Below are 11458 nucleotides of genomic sequence, written 5' to 3' on the forward strand. Positions count from 1 at the left end.
TAAAGTGTCTTGTGGGTTTGCTGCATTCACATTTAAATTAACTTTCAGGAATGGCAAAATAAAAACAGTTGCTTTTATTTATTATATCATCATAGGAAAAAGTTGCACAATAGTGAGTAAAAGTGATTTTAGAGGAATAAATTGTGGCATTGGTTTATACATACATAAGAGGTAAACAAATGTAACAGCAAAAAAAAAAAAAAAAAAAGTGACATTGAAAAGAGACTGCCGAATTCATGACGTTGCCAAACTGCACTGGAAACTATGAGATGATGAAACGAACTGCATGCTTCATCTGTGACAACTACACTGATGTACATCTAAGAGTGGGTAAGAGCTCAACCTCACCACTGTCAGTCTATCATAAGTAAGAAATCTTTCCCAGCAGCATGTTCTGCAGCTGTCTGATCCTGCTTTCCTGTGGCAGCGCCAGGCTCTTCTCCACTCGCGCCTCCTCTTCCAGCAGCTGCTCGATGTAGCAGGAGGAGCCCAGCAGGATGTGGCCTGTGGCCTGCATGGAGAAGATGGTCCATCGCAGAGCCTCCCTGGAATCACACGCATGAGAACAAGAGGGAGGATGGTCATAAATAGCCAGTTCCCATTTACAGCGACATGAGTGGAAACCAATAGGCCCACACAAACAGCCTGCATGTAACGAGATACGAGTATCAGTCTGGTATAATTCAGACAAGTCACAACACAAGGAAGCCAGATAGTCTTGATAGTCACGACCTCAGATGCTCAATTTTGACATCAACTGCATTTCATAAAACTGATATCCACGACCTTTTAAACCACACATCCTGCAATAGGAGCATCGCATTTGACAAGTCTGCAAAATGTAATCCTCTCAACTGAAGCTCCGAGCCAAAGCTGAAAACCAGCAGGTCTCGGCAGCGATGACATAACAAAATTAATCTCAGTAAAATCTAGCCTTTGGTCTTCTAGGGTCTGCGCATTTCACCACCCACACAGGTGTACACGCTCAAACCCGAGTGCATCATTTATACACAAGGGTCTGCTTTTAATACTTTTATAAGAGAAGCACGGGAGGGAAAAAAATACTAAAAAGTCTCAAAAGATAATCGTGCTAATTTATGCATTAGAAATTCATTCACACTGATCAGTTTTCAGCTCTAAGTGGATTAAGCTATTACTACAAACAATATGTTTCAGTAAAGATGCCACAGAGATGCTCTGAAAAAACAGTTACATAATAGTTCAACACAAAATACAAAAATATCAGAATATTTTGGCAGCCTCCATCACTCACTTTAGCATCTTTTTGGCAGCGTAACAGCGCAGGTCATAGGACACAGTATAAACACCATACAGCGTTGCCTTCACATTCAGGCAGCCAATGAAATCTTTGGGGTTGTTCTTGTAGAGGTCAAAGGTCAGCTTGGCCACATCTCTCCGCTGCTGTTGCTGCCTGCAGTCAATAAGGCAATCTCTGGAGAGGTTGTACTGGGGGGGGCGACAGGATGAGGGATATGAGTCAGGACAAATGGGCACAAATCAGCGCTCAACTCCACCGCCACACACTTGAACTACACACTGATGGCGCTCCTGCCAGCGATGATGTGAGTAGCAAATGACAATGAGAAAAGGTCAATGAGGGGTCGTTGCAGAAAACATTTGGGAAGGGGTCCAAATTAATGCATGTATCACTTACTGAGAAAGTTAATTGCTTTTGGGTGAATGTTACTGCAATCTCACAAATCCCTCATGTCCAATTAGTATCAGACCCCTGCCTTCCATTTTTCTCAAAAATATTGAGCGGGGAGAAACTAATGTGAGGTTCACTCCGCGTTCTGCCTTTGCACAACAAATGGCATGTTGCCCTTCCATTTAATTTGATGGATAAAATATTTAACTGGATAGCCAATGTATCACAACACAGACTGGTCCATATTCATGGCTTCTGCATTATGCCTTTCTATCAGTCTACATCAAAGAATCACTGGCTATCAATATGTTAATATTTGCACGGCCACAATGAAGTAAAGTTGCTGGCCAAGAGTGCCATCTAGTGGCTAATCAAAACTACATACAGGATGTGGGCTCCACTTCTGTTCCTTCTGCAGAGCCATCAGAACAGCATTTTCTGGGAGCGTTTGAAAGAATTCCTCTGTGTCCACACCAGTGCCATCTTCATCCAACACCAACGCACTGACGCACAGTATACCCAACGAGTCACTGGCCTGAGCGAGAGTAGAGATGAGGAAAAAATAAAATAAATACGTACAGTGACCTCATCACAAGAAAATATGCCGTAAACCATAAAGCAGTTATTACACAGCTGTTCTGAAACATTTATTTTCGGAGTGGTCTCTTCTGTGATGACTCCATTGTTAAGGCAACAGCCAGACGGCTTGATGAGTAATGAAAACGCTATGAATCACATATGATAACCTTCAACACCCATCGGACCCTTTACACCATTCTGTCAGACGGCACTCTCCACAGCCATCATTAAGAAGCTGATTCAGGGAGCCTGTTTTTCATCCCTTTACCAAAAGTTACAAGGAGCACTGAATTAATGCCAAGGCATACTGAAGCCATTCAGATCTTGCTAAGACACTTTAGGCTTGATTAAATTTGGCTTCTTTATAAATTAACATTATTATAGTCTGACACCAGCCCTTTTTCTTGTTACATTTCACTTACATGAGCTCGAAACACACTCAATCACTTCAGATGGTGCAGCAACAAGTGGCAAACCTTTATCTAATTTCAATGGTCAATACACACCACAGAATCCCCCTGATTCCTCCGTTTTTAGTCCAAATGCTTTGTGACCACCTTACCATGATTATTAGCTGCTGACCAAGTCCCCCCCCCCCCGACACACACAGCATTTTTACACCTCACATCTTTCTCTCACCTTATTTGTCAGGTCTTCTAGCGTGTCTGCCATTATACCCTTTTTCACACTGCGGTCAGCATTCGTGACCCTGAAAGGCTTCGGTCGAGGAACTCGACCCGACAGGAGCTGCTGGGTCATGGAGGCACTAGCTGACACGCTCGCTGTTACACACCTGAGAAAAAGGTGTAAGATGTCAGGTCATCAGCTCATATATTTAAAAGAAAAAAAAATTTAAATAGCAAAAGAGCTAAGGGTGACAACCATCACAAAGCACTTACTTGGAGAGGTTAGATGGCGTGAAAAGGCTGAGTGACCTCATCGCATAATCCATATGAGAACAACTCGACCTGCAATTATAAGTATGATCAGTGTGGCAGCTAGGCTTCATGTGAAAAATGAGGAGACAGAAGGAGACAGTGGCAGCTTTGCAGTTTAAAACTGAAAATACCAGTAATAAAATTAGGAAAACGATTTCAGCAAATTCTGGAACTGGAGGCCACTTTTGGCAGTCAGTCTTACTCATTTATAAATATAACTTGTAAGATAAACATTCCTTCAATTTCATGATTATGTCCCAATAAAAAGAAAAGAAACAATCAAGAATAATAACTCTTACAGTTTAGGAAACTCAAGACTTCTCCCAACCCTGTCTGAATATAATCCTTATGTTGATCGTTTTTGTTCCCGAAGCGCTGCTCCCAGCAGTGTGGACCACAAAAGCCTCTGAGATAAAGTACACGCTCCTCTCTTGTTGCTGTTTCTTGCAACACTTGGTCACTGAACTTTGTGCTGATGACTGTTGATCTGGTTGCAACTCGTCAGCTTTATTGAGAAATCCTGCATAAACACTCCCACTGGCCCTGGATTTTAATTTGTTATAATAACCCAGTATCTTAAAGAAAGTTCAGCTAAAATTAAAAATACACAGCTGCATGAAGAATCAGGCAGTGTGTTCAGCAGAGCAGCACTAACCTAATTCTAACTAACTCCACTGCTTAGTGGCTTCAAAACTGAATTGAATCTGTGAGGCTCCAAAGCGGTTGAGGTGATCTGAGGACAGATGTTATTTAGGGGAATGTACGCTTTAATTACAGCATTATTGTATAATGCTGGAGGACATGAGAACATGTACTTTTCACAAATTAGGTCATAGTTCATTGCTAGCACATCACACTGGAGGATTGGCTCACGCTGACGAGGTGTGTGCGCACTGTCAGGTGTTATCACACTGGGCTACACGTCATTGTCTGACATCACCTGTGAGCGCCGAAGGAAAATCCTAAAAGTCAAGAAGTTACTGTAGGAAAAAGCAGCAGATACATTTCTGTATACTCGTTTATCTCTCAATCCAGCTAAAACGGATGTTTAGACAAATGAAAGCCGCTAACAATTTAAAATACATAAATTAAAGGACACTGGAGTTCACCTATTAAACATGGGGGATTTAGCCATTTCTAAACTAGGCTTTCTCGCCCGTGAACAAAGTGTACACCGTCACAAACAAAGACAATGGCTCCACAAAAACAAGAAAAATAAAGAAAATGCTCGTTAAAGTTCACGGTTTATATTAAATCTGTTCGTGGTAATTAAAACAAATCATAGCGAAGCAAAATCCTTAGATGAACCCTTACGTTTGTAGTGTTCCTCCCGTGAAGCGCCTTCCCGCTAGCTTGCTGAACCGCTAATTAATAACACCTGCTAACGGCTGTAATTGAAGCCTGCGCCATTTTGAATGTACCTGTCTTTATTTTAGGGTTAGTGTCGTTCTTTTTTTTTAAACAACATGCTATCCAGTGGGCATACTCATTACTTGTGAAAACACCTATTCATCCAAAATGTTAAAATTGCACCTCAAAGGATAGTGGATGAAGATTTCAATTAATTACGGAAGTAAAAAAGAAAGCAAAGGACATCTTGTGGATGAGCAAGGAACTGCAGGTAGGAACTTTCTGCTGTTACATATGTAACTTTACTGGGCAATTTATACATAATCTATTTTATTACAAAACATTTAAATATACAGAAATCTTTAATCTTCAAATGTGACCACCACATACAGACCACATCATGATAAGATGATGAGAGCATCTGCATGCTGGTGCATCTGTACAGTAATGACTGAACAGTGAAGCTCACTTTCGTTGATTTCTCTAGTGCATTTTGAATGAATCGGCTGCTGCTGTGAGAAAAGCTACAGGAAATGTCAGTAAACTTCGACCATCTCATGGATTGCTGACTATCTCACAAAGAGGGTGCAGTATGCTGAACAGAGCTCTGTGTGATTTGGTTGATGTGCAGTACAGTAGCTCCACAGGAATCTGTGCTCTCTCCATTCCCGTTCTCCTGGTACACCTCAGACTTCCCTTATACCTCCTGGTCATGCTACCTACAGTAATACTCTGATGATTCTGCGGTGGTTGGATGTATTAGTGATGGAGAGGAGGACTAAACTGTTTGTGGGGTGGTCTGTGAGGAATCATCTGTAAAGCAGTGACACCACCTGGATGGTGATGGACTTCAGAAGGAAGAGGTTGGCTGAACAATCCATTCCCCTCTCTGTTTATCGTTTACGGGACAGGATCTGGATATGGTGGAGGAGTACAACTGGAAGACCAGCACAGGCTCTGCTTCCTGCAAAAGCTGAGCTCCTTCAATGTGCAACAGAGTGATGGAGGTTTTCTATCACTCAGCATCCTTTGCTGTGGTCTGCTCAGGGAGCAGCATCAAAGCTGGTGACACCAACAGTCTGAATAAACTGATTAGGAAGGCTGGCCCTCTGACTGGCTGCAAACTGGACACTTTTATAGCTGTGATGAAGACGAGGCATCTGAAAAACCATCATCCATCATGGATAATCCTGAGAAACCTCTGCATGACTTACTGGACAGGCAGCAGAGCTCCTTCTCTAACAGACTGATTCAGCTCTGCTGTCACAAAGAAACACACGGGAAATCTTTCATACCGCACATTATCATCCTCCATAACACAATATATCTGTCTGACAAAGAACCATCTGCCAGATTTTTTTCAACAGGTTATTTGGTAAATTCAAAAGAATTTCCCAAATATGCCTCCTCTCACAAGCCTCCTCTCCATCACAACTATAAAAGTGTCCAATTCAAAAGATATGGGATAAACAAAGCATTTCTCATCTCATCATCAGTGGAATAGTGAAAATTTGGAATACTCAAAAAATGCTCAGACAGGCAAACGCTGTAGGCTTTGTTAGGAGGGAAAATGGTTACTTACTGACTGAAATGTTCAGTCCGAGTGTATTTCCTGTACTCTTAGCAGCTGTCTCGGCCAATGCGTGCAACAACTTGGAAGCCAAACTGAAAGGGACAAATAAAGACTGCGGTGTCACAGATGAGAGCACTCATTACATAAATCAGAGTACACTCCAGTTGCGGTTTATGGTGATAACTGCCTTGTGATGATGATGATGATGTGAGTTGTATTTATTTGAACTTCATAATAAGTTCATATTTTAAGTATGCTTCACCAGACAGATACGTCAGACTATAGAGCTGTGTCATGGGAAACAAAGCTCCAGCTTAAACACAGAGTAAAATTACTGTTTAAAAGCAGAAACACTTGTTTTATTTGTGGTTTACCGCCCGTGGTAACTGCTACAAGAGATGCTTTTAGGCTAAAGGTTTGAAAAAAACAGAGATAATACTGTTATAATATTCTCATGGCAGTGTAAACAACCCCAAGCTAATTAATGCCAGCTAAGGCAACAATCTAATACTATTGTGTAAATAACCGTCAGAGCATTTATCTTAATTCCAGATAGTTTGTCTGCTGCTCAGCAGGGTATTAGTGGCTTCTTTACTTATATTTATTGTATTATAATCACAGTAATTGAAGTGATTTGTTTCATTTAGTTTCTGTTATATCCGCACGTTTTGAGGTCCAAAAGTGTGAAGATGATATTTAAATCAAGCCAAAGTCATGGTCAGCATAAAACAGAGAAGAAGAAAAAAGCCTCACAGTGTAAATCAGATGAGCAGTTTATTTCACTCTGTTGCTTCACATTTCTTGCTCGGTGTAAGAGCACAGATTAATTATGCCATAGATGTTAGTCTACTCCAGAGCAGATAGGGCTTCAGACTAAGAATAGCTGTGACTTGTTTGCCAAATGTATCAGTAGTGAACAAAGGTTTTTAGAAAGGGTCTCTTCTTCTTTTCAGAGGTCAATATCCTGCGCGTGTCTTTGTCCTGTTATCACCCATCGGCGCCTGCTGTGGGTGACGCAGGCTCATTTGGCTGAGACCCATTCATTTGTGCTTTATGGGCTGCTGATGCTTGTAATTATGGCAAGCGTGCCTGATATCAGTGCAGAAATGAATTAGACTTGAGAAAAAATGGATTATGATATTGGATTTAATTGTATGTTTTCTACGGATTGCATGCAAATACAATAAAACACTTCTCCGAGTCACAGTTTGGGAGCCAATGGTGAGTATCTGAGACTAAACACCAGCATCATCTTACATTGTTTGCAGTGTCCTTGTTGTGATTGTTGTTGTTGGTTTTTTGTTTTGTTTTTTCACATCACTGTAGTGATTAATCAGTCCATGGTGTGGTTTGTGTGTGGAATGGATTAAATATAAGTATAAAAGTAAAGCAGATCTAAGCTCTAAAGGACAGATACTGACCGCATTGACTACTTTCACATGAACTAACATTGTTTCTAACCAGGTGTCAGTGCCACAATGTGTTAGCTCTGTTGTGAAGTGAGATTTCCTCCATCAAGCCTTCAAACTTCTCCGGGGGGGCTTTCATTTCCTCTTGCCTATTCGTGCCATCAGCTCTGCATTGGCTGCTGCCTTGGTCCTCATGTCCTGATTCTTGGCCAGGTCTATGAGTACACTGAGGATGCTGGTGGGAACATCAAGGGACAGAGCAAAACGGGACGCCTGCTGGGCTCTCTTTGGCACCTGGGAGGCAGGGCGCGGGGCTCGCCTGAGCACGAGATGATGCTGTGATCGGAGCAGTGAGCTCAACGCACCGTTGCGGTTTAAGATGTCGACAGCCAGCATGTCCCTCTCTGTGTCTTCATTGAGTTTGGCAACAGCCAGACTGCTCCTCCGGCTCTGAACACACAAAGGAAGCAGCAGAGCCAAACAGAAGCACGCACGCACACTTCTCATGGTCAGGACTGTCTGCAAGCAGAGAATCAGCTCCATATTACACAACTGTGACAGTGCAAGACTTCAGTGAGTGATCGCATGGAAAGACAACAACATATCCAACTGATGTACAAAAATAAAAATAGCTTTTTATTTCTTCAGCAATAAAAAGATGATGAAACACAAAATTCTTTAATACAGTTCTTTGCAAATCATTTTAGATCATCTGAATATTTAGTTTCTTAACCTTTCAATCATCCATACATTTGATCCTCCTGTTATAGTCTGCAGTATTCTCTGATTCATGCATAGATAAATCTTTGCAAACCTCGTCAAGAGCCAGCCAAAATCAATACTTACTCAGTCACCAATATCAAAAGTTGGTAACTTGACAAAAAGGCACTTCTCCCTCCTCTGTGTTAAAGACAGCAGCTCTTTTTATGCTCAGATGTCCTGTAATCTTGTATTTTCTGTCTCACAGCTTCTGCTTCTTCACCGGAGGAGCAATGTGCACCAAACACGGTCGGATGTTGAACTGGACTTGACGATGAGCCGCTCGTCCTTTGCTTCGTCTTCAACCACTTTAATCCTCGCCGTGACACTGCCCCTTCCCCTTCCCCTCTCTGTTTATCGTTTACATCTCTACACCCCATCGCCCTCCCCTCATTTCATCTCATTTCCTTTGCACTCAGTGCTATCTTATTCTTTCTAAAAATAACACAATAGTAATCACAATAGCTTGCTTGGAGTGACTTGAAAAGTTGCCCCAATTTGGAGTCAAAGCACAGCCCACCTCCACGTCCATTCAGAAGTTAAGCATGGAGACGCTGCGAGAAAACAGTAATTGTTGGGTGTTGAAATGTCCCATAAATTGTTCATCTTTTCATCATGCTTGTTAGTTTATGTTTTGGAAATCATCCGTGCAGACTGAGTGAACATCAAACATGACAGTGATAAGAACACTGTGGGAGACATGCCCATTTTGGTCTAATTTAACTGAATGTATTTAAGGAGTTTGAAACATTAAGGTGGTTGGGAGCTGGTTTAGATTTACTGACAACAGTGTGAGTGAGTCTGTTCTGTAACATGCATTAGCTGGAAATCACAGCAACTAAATAAGACATGAGGTGAGTGAGGTGAATTTTTTTTTGTGTGTCTTTGTTAATACCAATTAACAACACAGAATAAAAGTTTTTCACTGGCTGCCAGTTTTGAAACTTGTTCTTTGACTAATGTCAGTCTTTTCGATCTGACCCTCTGCATGACAGCCCCTCCTTGACGTGTTTTTACGCCTATGCCCCAGGAAAAAAAACATTGACTCTTAGAGGAACATGCTGTGAGAACACATCTTTCTTCCTTTCTACAGAGCACAGAGGAGAAGAGGTGAGTATAAAGAGGTTAGAAGGAGAAGTGACTGCAGATAAAGCCCCGTGGAGAAGAACAAGGAGGAAAAGTCTTACAGGGCCAGGAGGGCAACTCAACAAGACGAAGCCTATCTCATTTCCTGAGTCACCTCCATTCGGGCCCATCAAAGAACTTACTCTCATCCGACTAATGATATATTACGAGTGCAGCCAGATTACGATTGCTGGGTCCTTGAGGGCCTCAGGCTTACGAGCCGTTTCAGTTACCCACAGGTCACAGTAATGTCACACAGCAACAAACAGATGTACTGAGTTGTACCAGCAGCATTATTCAACATGACACGGAGCAGCACATGAACCTCAGACGATGTCATCTGTGTGATTCAAGATAAAACATACGTCATAGCAGGTCCTACTTGCCCATTCAACTGACTAATGACGTAGGCTGTTTACAATGAGCCTGATGCGTATCAGAGAGCACTTTATTCTCCGACTGTTCGCCCCGCTTAATATTCATGAAATGTTTAAGTTCTAAAGACGTTGTTAATAAAACGCAGCAATTGGCAGCAGTAAGGACAGGCTATTAGAAGACAATTGCAAATACTTATTCACTGTGGCAAAACTGAAGTAGGCAAACTGCGCTTTGGCCACAGCCACAATTTAAACGTCAAGACAAAGATCACAGATTAACCCAACATATCATCTGAAGTCTGAGCACAGATAATACAAATGGCACGTCTGGTTTAGGACAACAACATGAATGATAATGTGTTCATTAATGTATACAATTTTTTCAGAAAAGTAAAAAGTGCGATGTTTACAACACTACAAAAACTGTGACAATTTAAGTTCCAGCAAAAACTTTAGATTTAAAAGTGAAGGTAGTCTAGTAACCACATCATCAGTGCTTTAAAAGTCCAAGAACCTCCAGACAGAAATATTAGCCCCCACACAGCTCTTCCAAACAAACTAGTTTTATTTTGAATGCTTACATTATTTTACTTTACAAAATCTGCCAGGGGCAAAATTATTGGGCCACCCAATGCTAATTGATAATTGTGAATCCTTTTTGATGGATTAAAGCTTGCAGTCATTTGTTGTGAATTTCAACAAGTCTCAAACATGCCTCCTGAGTAATCTCAGCTCATTCTTCTTTAGCCAATCTGTCAAGCTGCTCTAGATTTGATGGTCTTCTCGGACTTTGCTCTTCTGTTCACCTCACAGATTTTCAATGGGATTCAAATGAGGTCAGTCAATAACTTTCACTTTGGTCTTCTTCAGGAGCATGTTTTGGGTCGTTATTGTGTTGGAAAACAAAGCACTGACCAGACTAGTTTTGTTGCTTACAGCTTGATATTTTCTTCAAAATCTTCACATATTCTTCTTTCTCCACATCCACAGCATAATACTCCCAACTCCTGTGTTTCACTGTGGGGACGGTGTTCTTTGGGTTGTAGCCGCTCCTTTTTTCTCCAAACATGAGCAGCATCTTTATGGTCAAAAAGCTGTAGCTTCATCTCATCTGTTCTTGTCCTTAGTATGCTTCAGTCTGACTTCAAGGTGTCTCTTCTGCACGAATAGTTTTCTCTTGCTAACCTCACAATCCATTCCTGTGCAGTCCTAGTCTTGTTCTGTGGCGCACTCTTTGTTTTTATACTGTGTATAAATTGGAAGATAACCCTCAGCTTTAACCTGATTTTATAAGTTTCAAGTATCGCAAAGTTAAAGTGCATCATTGCACAGCAGTGGTTTGTGCTTTGGCTCAATTAAAGTTTTTCCTTCTGCTGAAAAATCTTATGCGGAAACACAATTGATGCTTTCTAAAGGAAACTACTGTGTTTAGAAATGTTATGTTGAAAAGCCCTTGCTGTGTTTAAAAAGTACTTTTTCCTTAGTGGTCTGATATTACAAACCTATGTTTTAAAAACATTGTGAGGTGTGAATGCGACTCACAGTAAGACCAGGTTAGCTCTTTGCTTATATTGTGCACACGCGTACTGTTTACATTCATATTCAACATTTCTGTATTTACATAATTTAATCATTAAGAAATCCTTTTGTATGACTAACAAAGGGACACAAGACAAATA

General features: G+C 41.2%; 1 protein-coding gene and 1 long non-coding RNA gene across 3 annotated transcripts; one reads left to right on the forward strand and one right to left on the reverse strand.

Annotated features, from left to right (window-relative positions):
* Positions 1-51: 51 nt before the first annotated feature.
* cidec (cell death inducing DFFA like effector c) lies at positions 52-4622 on the reverse strand. Of its 2 annotated transcripts, none has more exons than XM_004545336.5 (6): positions 4501-4622; positions 3148-3216; positions 2888-3041; positions 2055-2204; positions 1274-1467; positions 52-545 (listed from the first exon to the last, which is right to left on the reverse strand). In XM_004545336.5, the coding sequence occupies exons 2-6, from the start codon at positions 3198-3200 to the stop codon at positions 362-364; spliced, it is 735 nt and encodes a 244-aa protein (XP_004545393.2). In that variant the 5' UTR covers positions 3201-3216; positions 4501-4622; the 3' UTR covers positions 52-361. The 2 variants fall into 2 exon arrangements, with proteins under 2 accessions (XP_004545393.2, XP_004545394.2); XM_004545337.5 differs by lacking the exon at positions 4501-4622 and adding an exon at positions 3486-3639.
* Positions 4623-4670: 48 nt separating this feature from the next.
* LOC101466411 (uncharacterized) lies at positions 4671-6234 on the forward strand. Its single transcript, XR_191045.4, has 2 exons — positions 4671-4807; positions 5024-6234. It is a non-coding gene; the product is annotated as an uncharacterized LOC101466411 (long non-coding RNA).
* The last annotated feature ends 5224 nt before the right edge of the window (positions 6235-11458 follow it).

Source organism: Maylandia zebra, linkage group LG5, assembly GCF_041146795.1.
Source record: "Maylandia zebra isolate NMK-2024a linkage group LG5, Mzebra_GT3a, whole genome shotgun sequence".
Taxonomy (NCBI): Eukaryota; Metazoa; Chordata; class Actinopteri; order Cichliformes; family Cichlidae; genus Maylandia; species Maylandia zebra.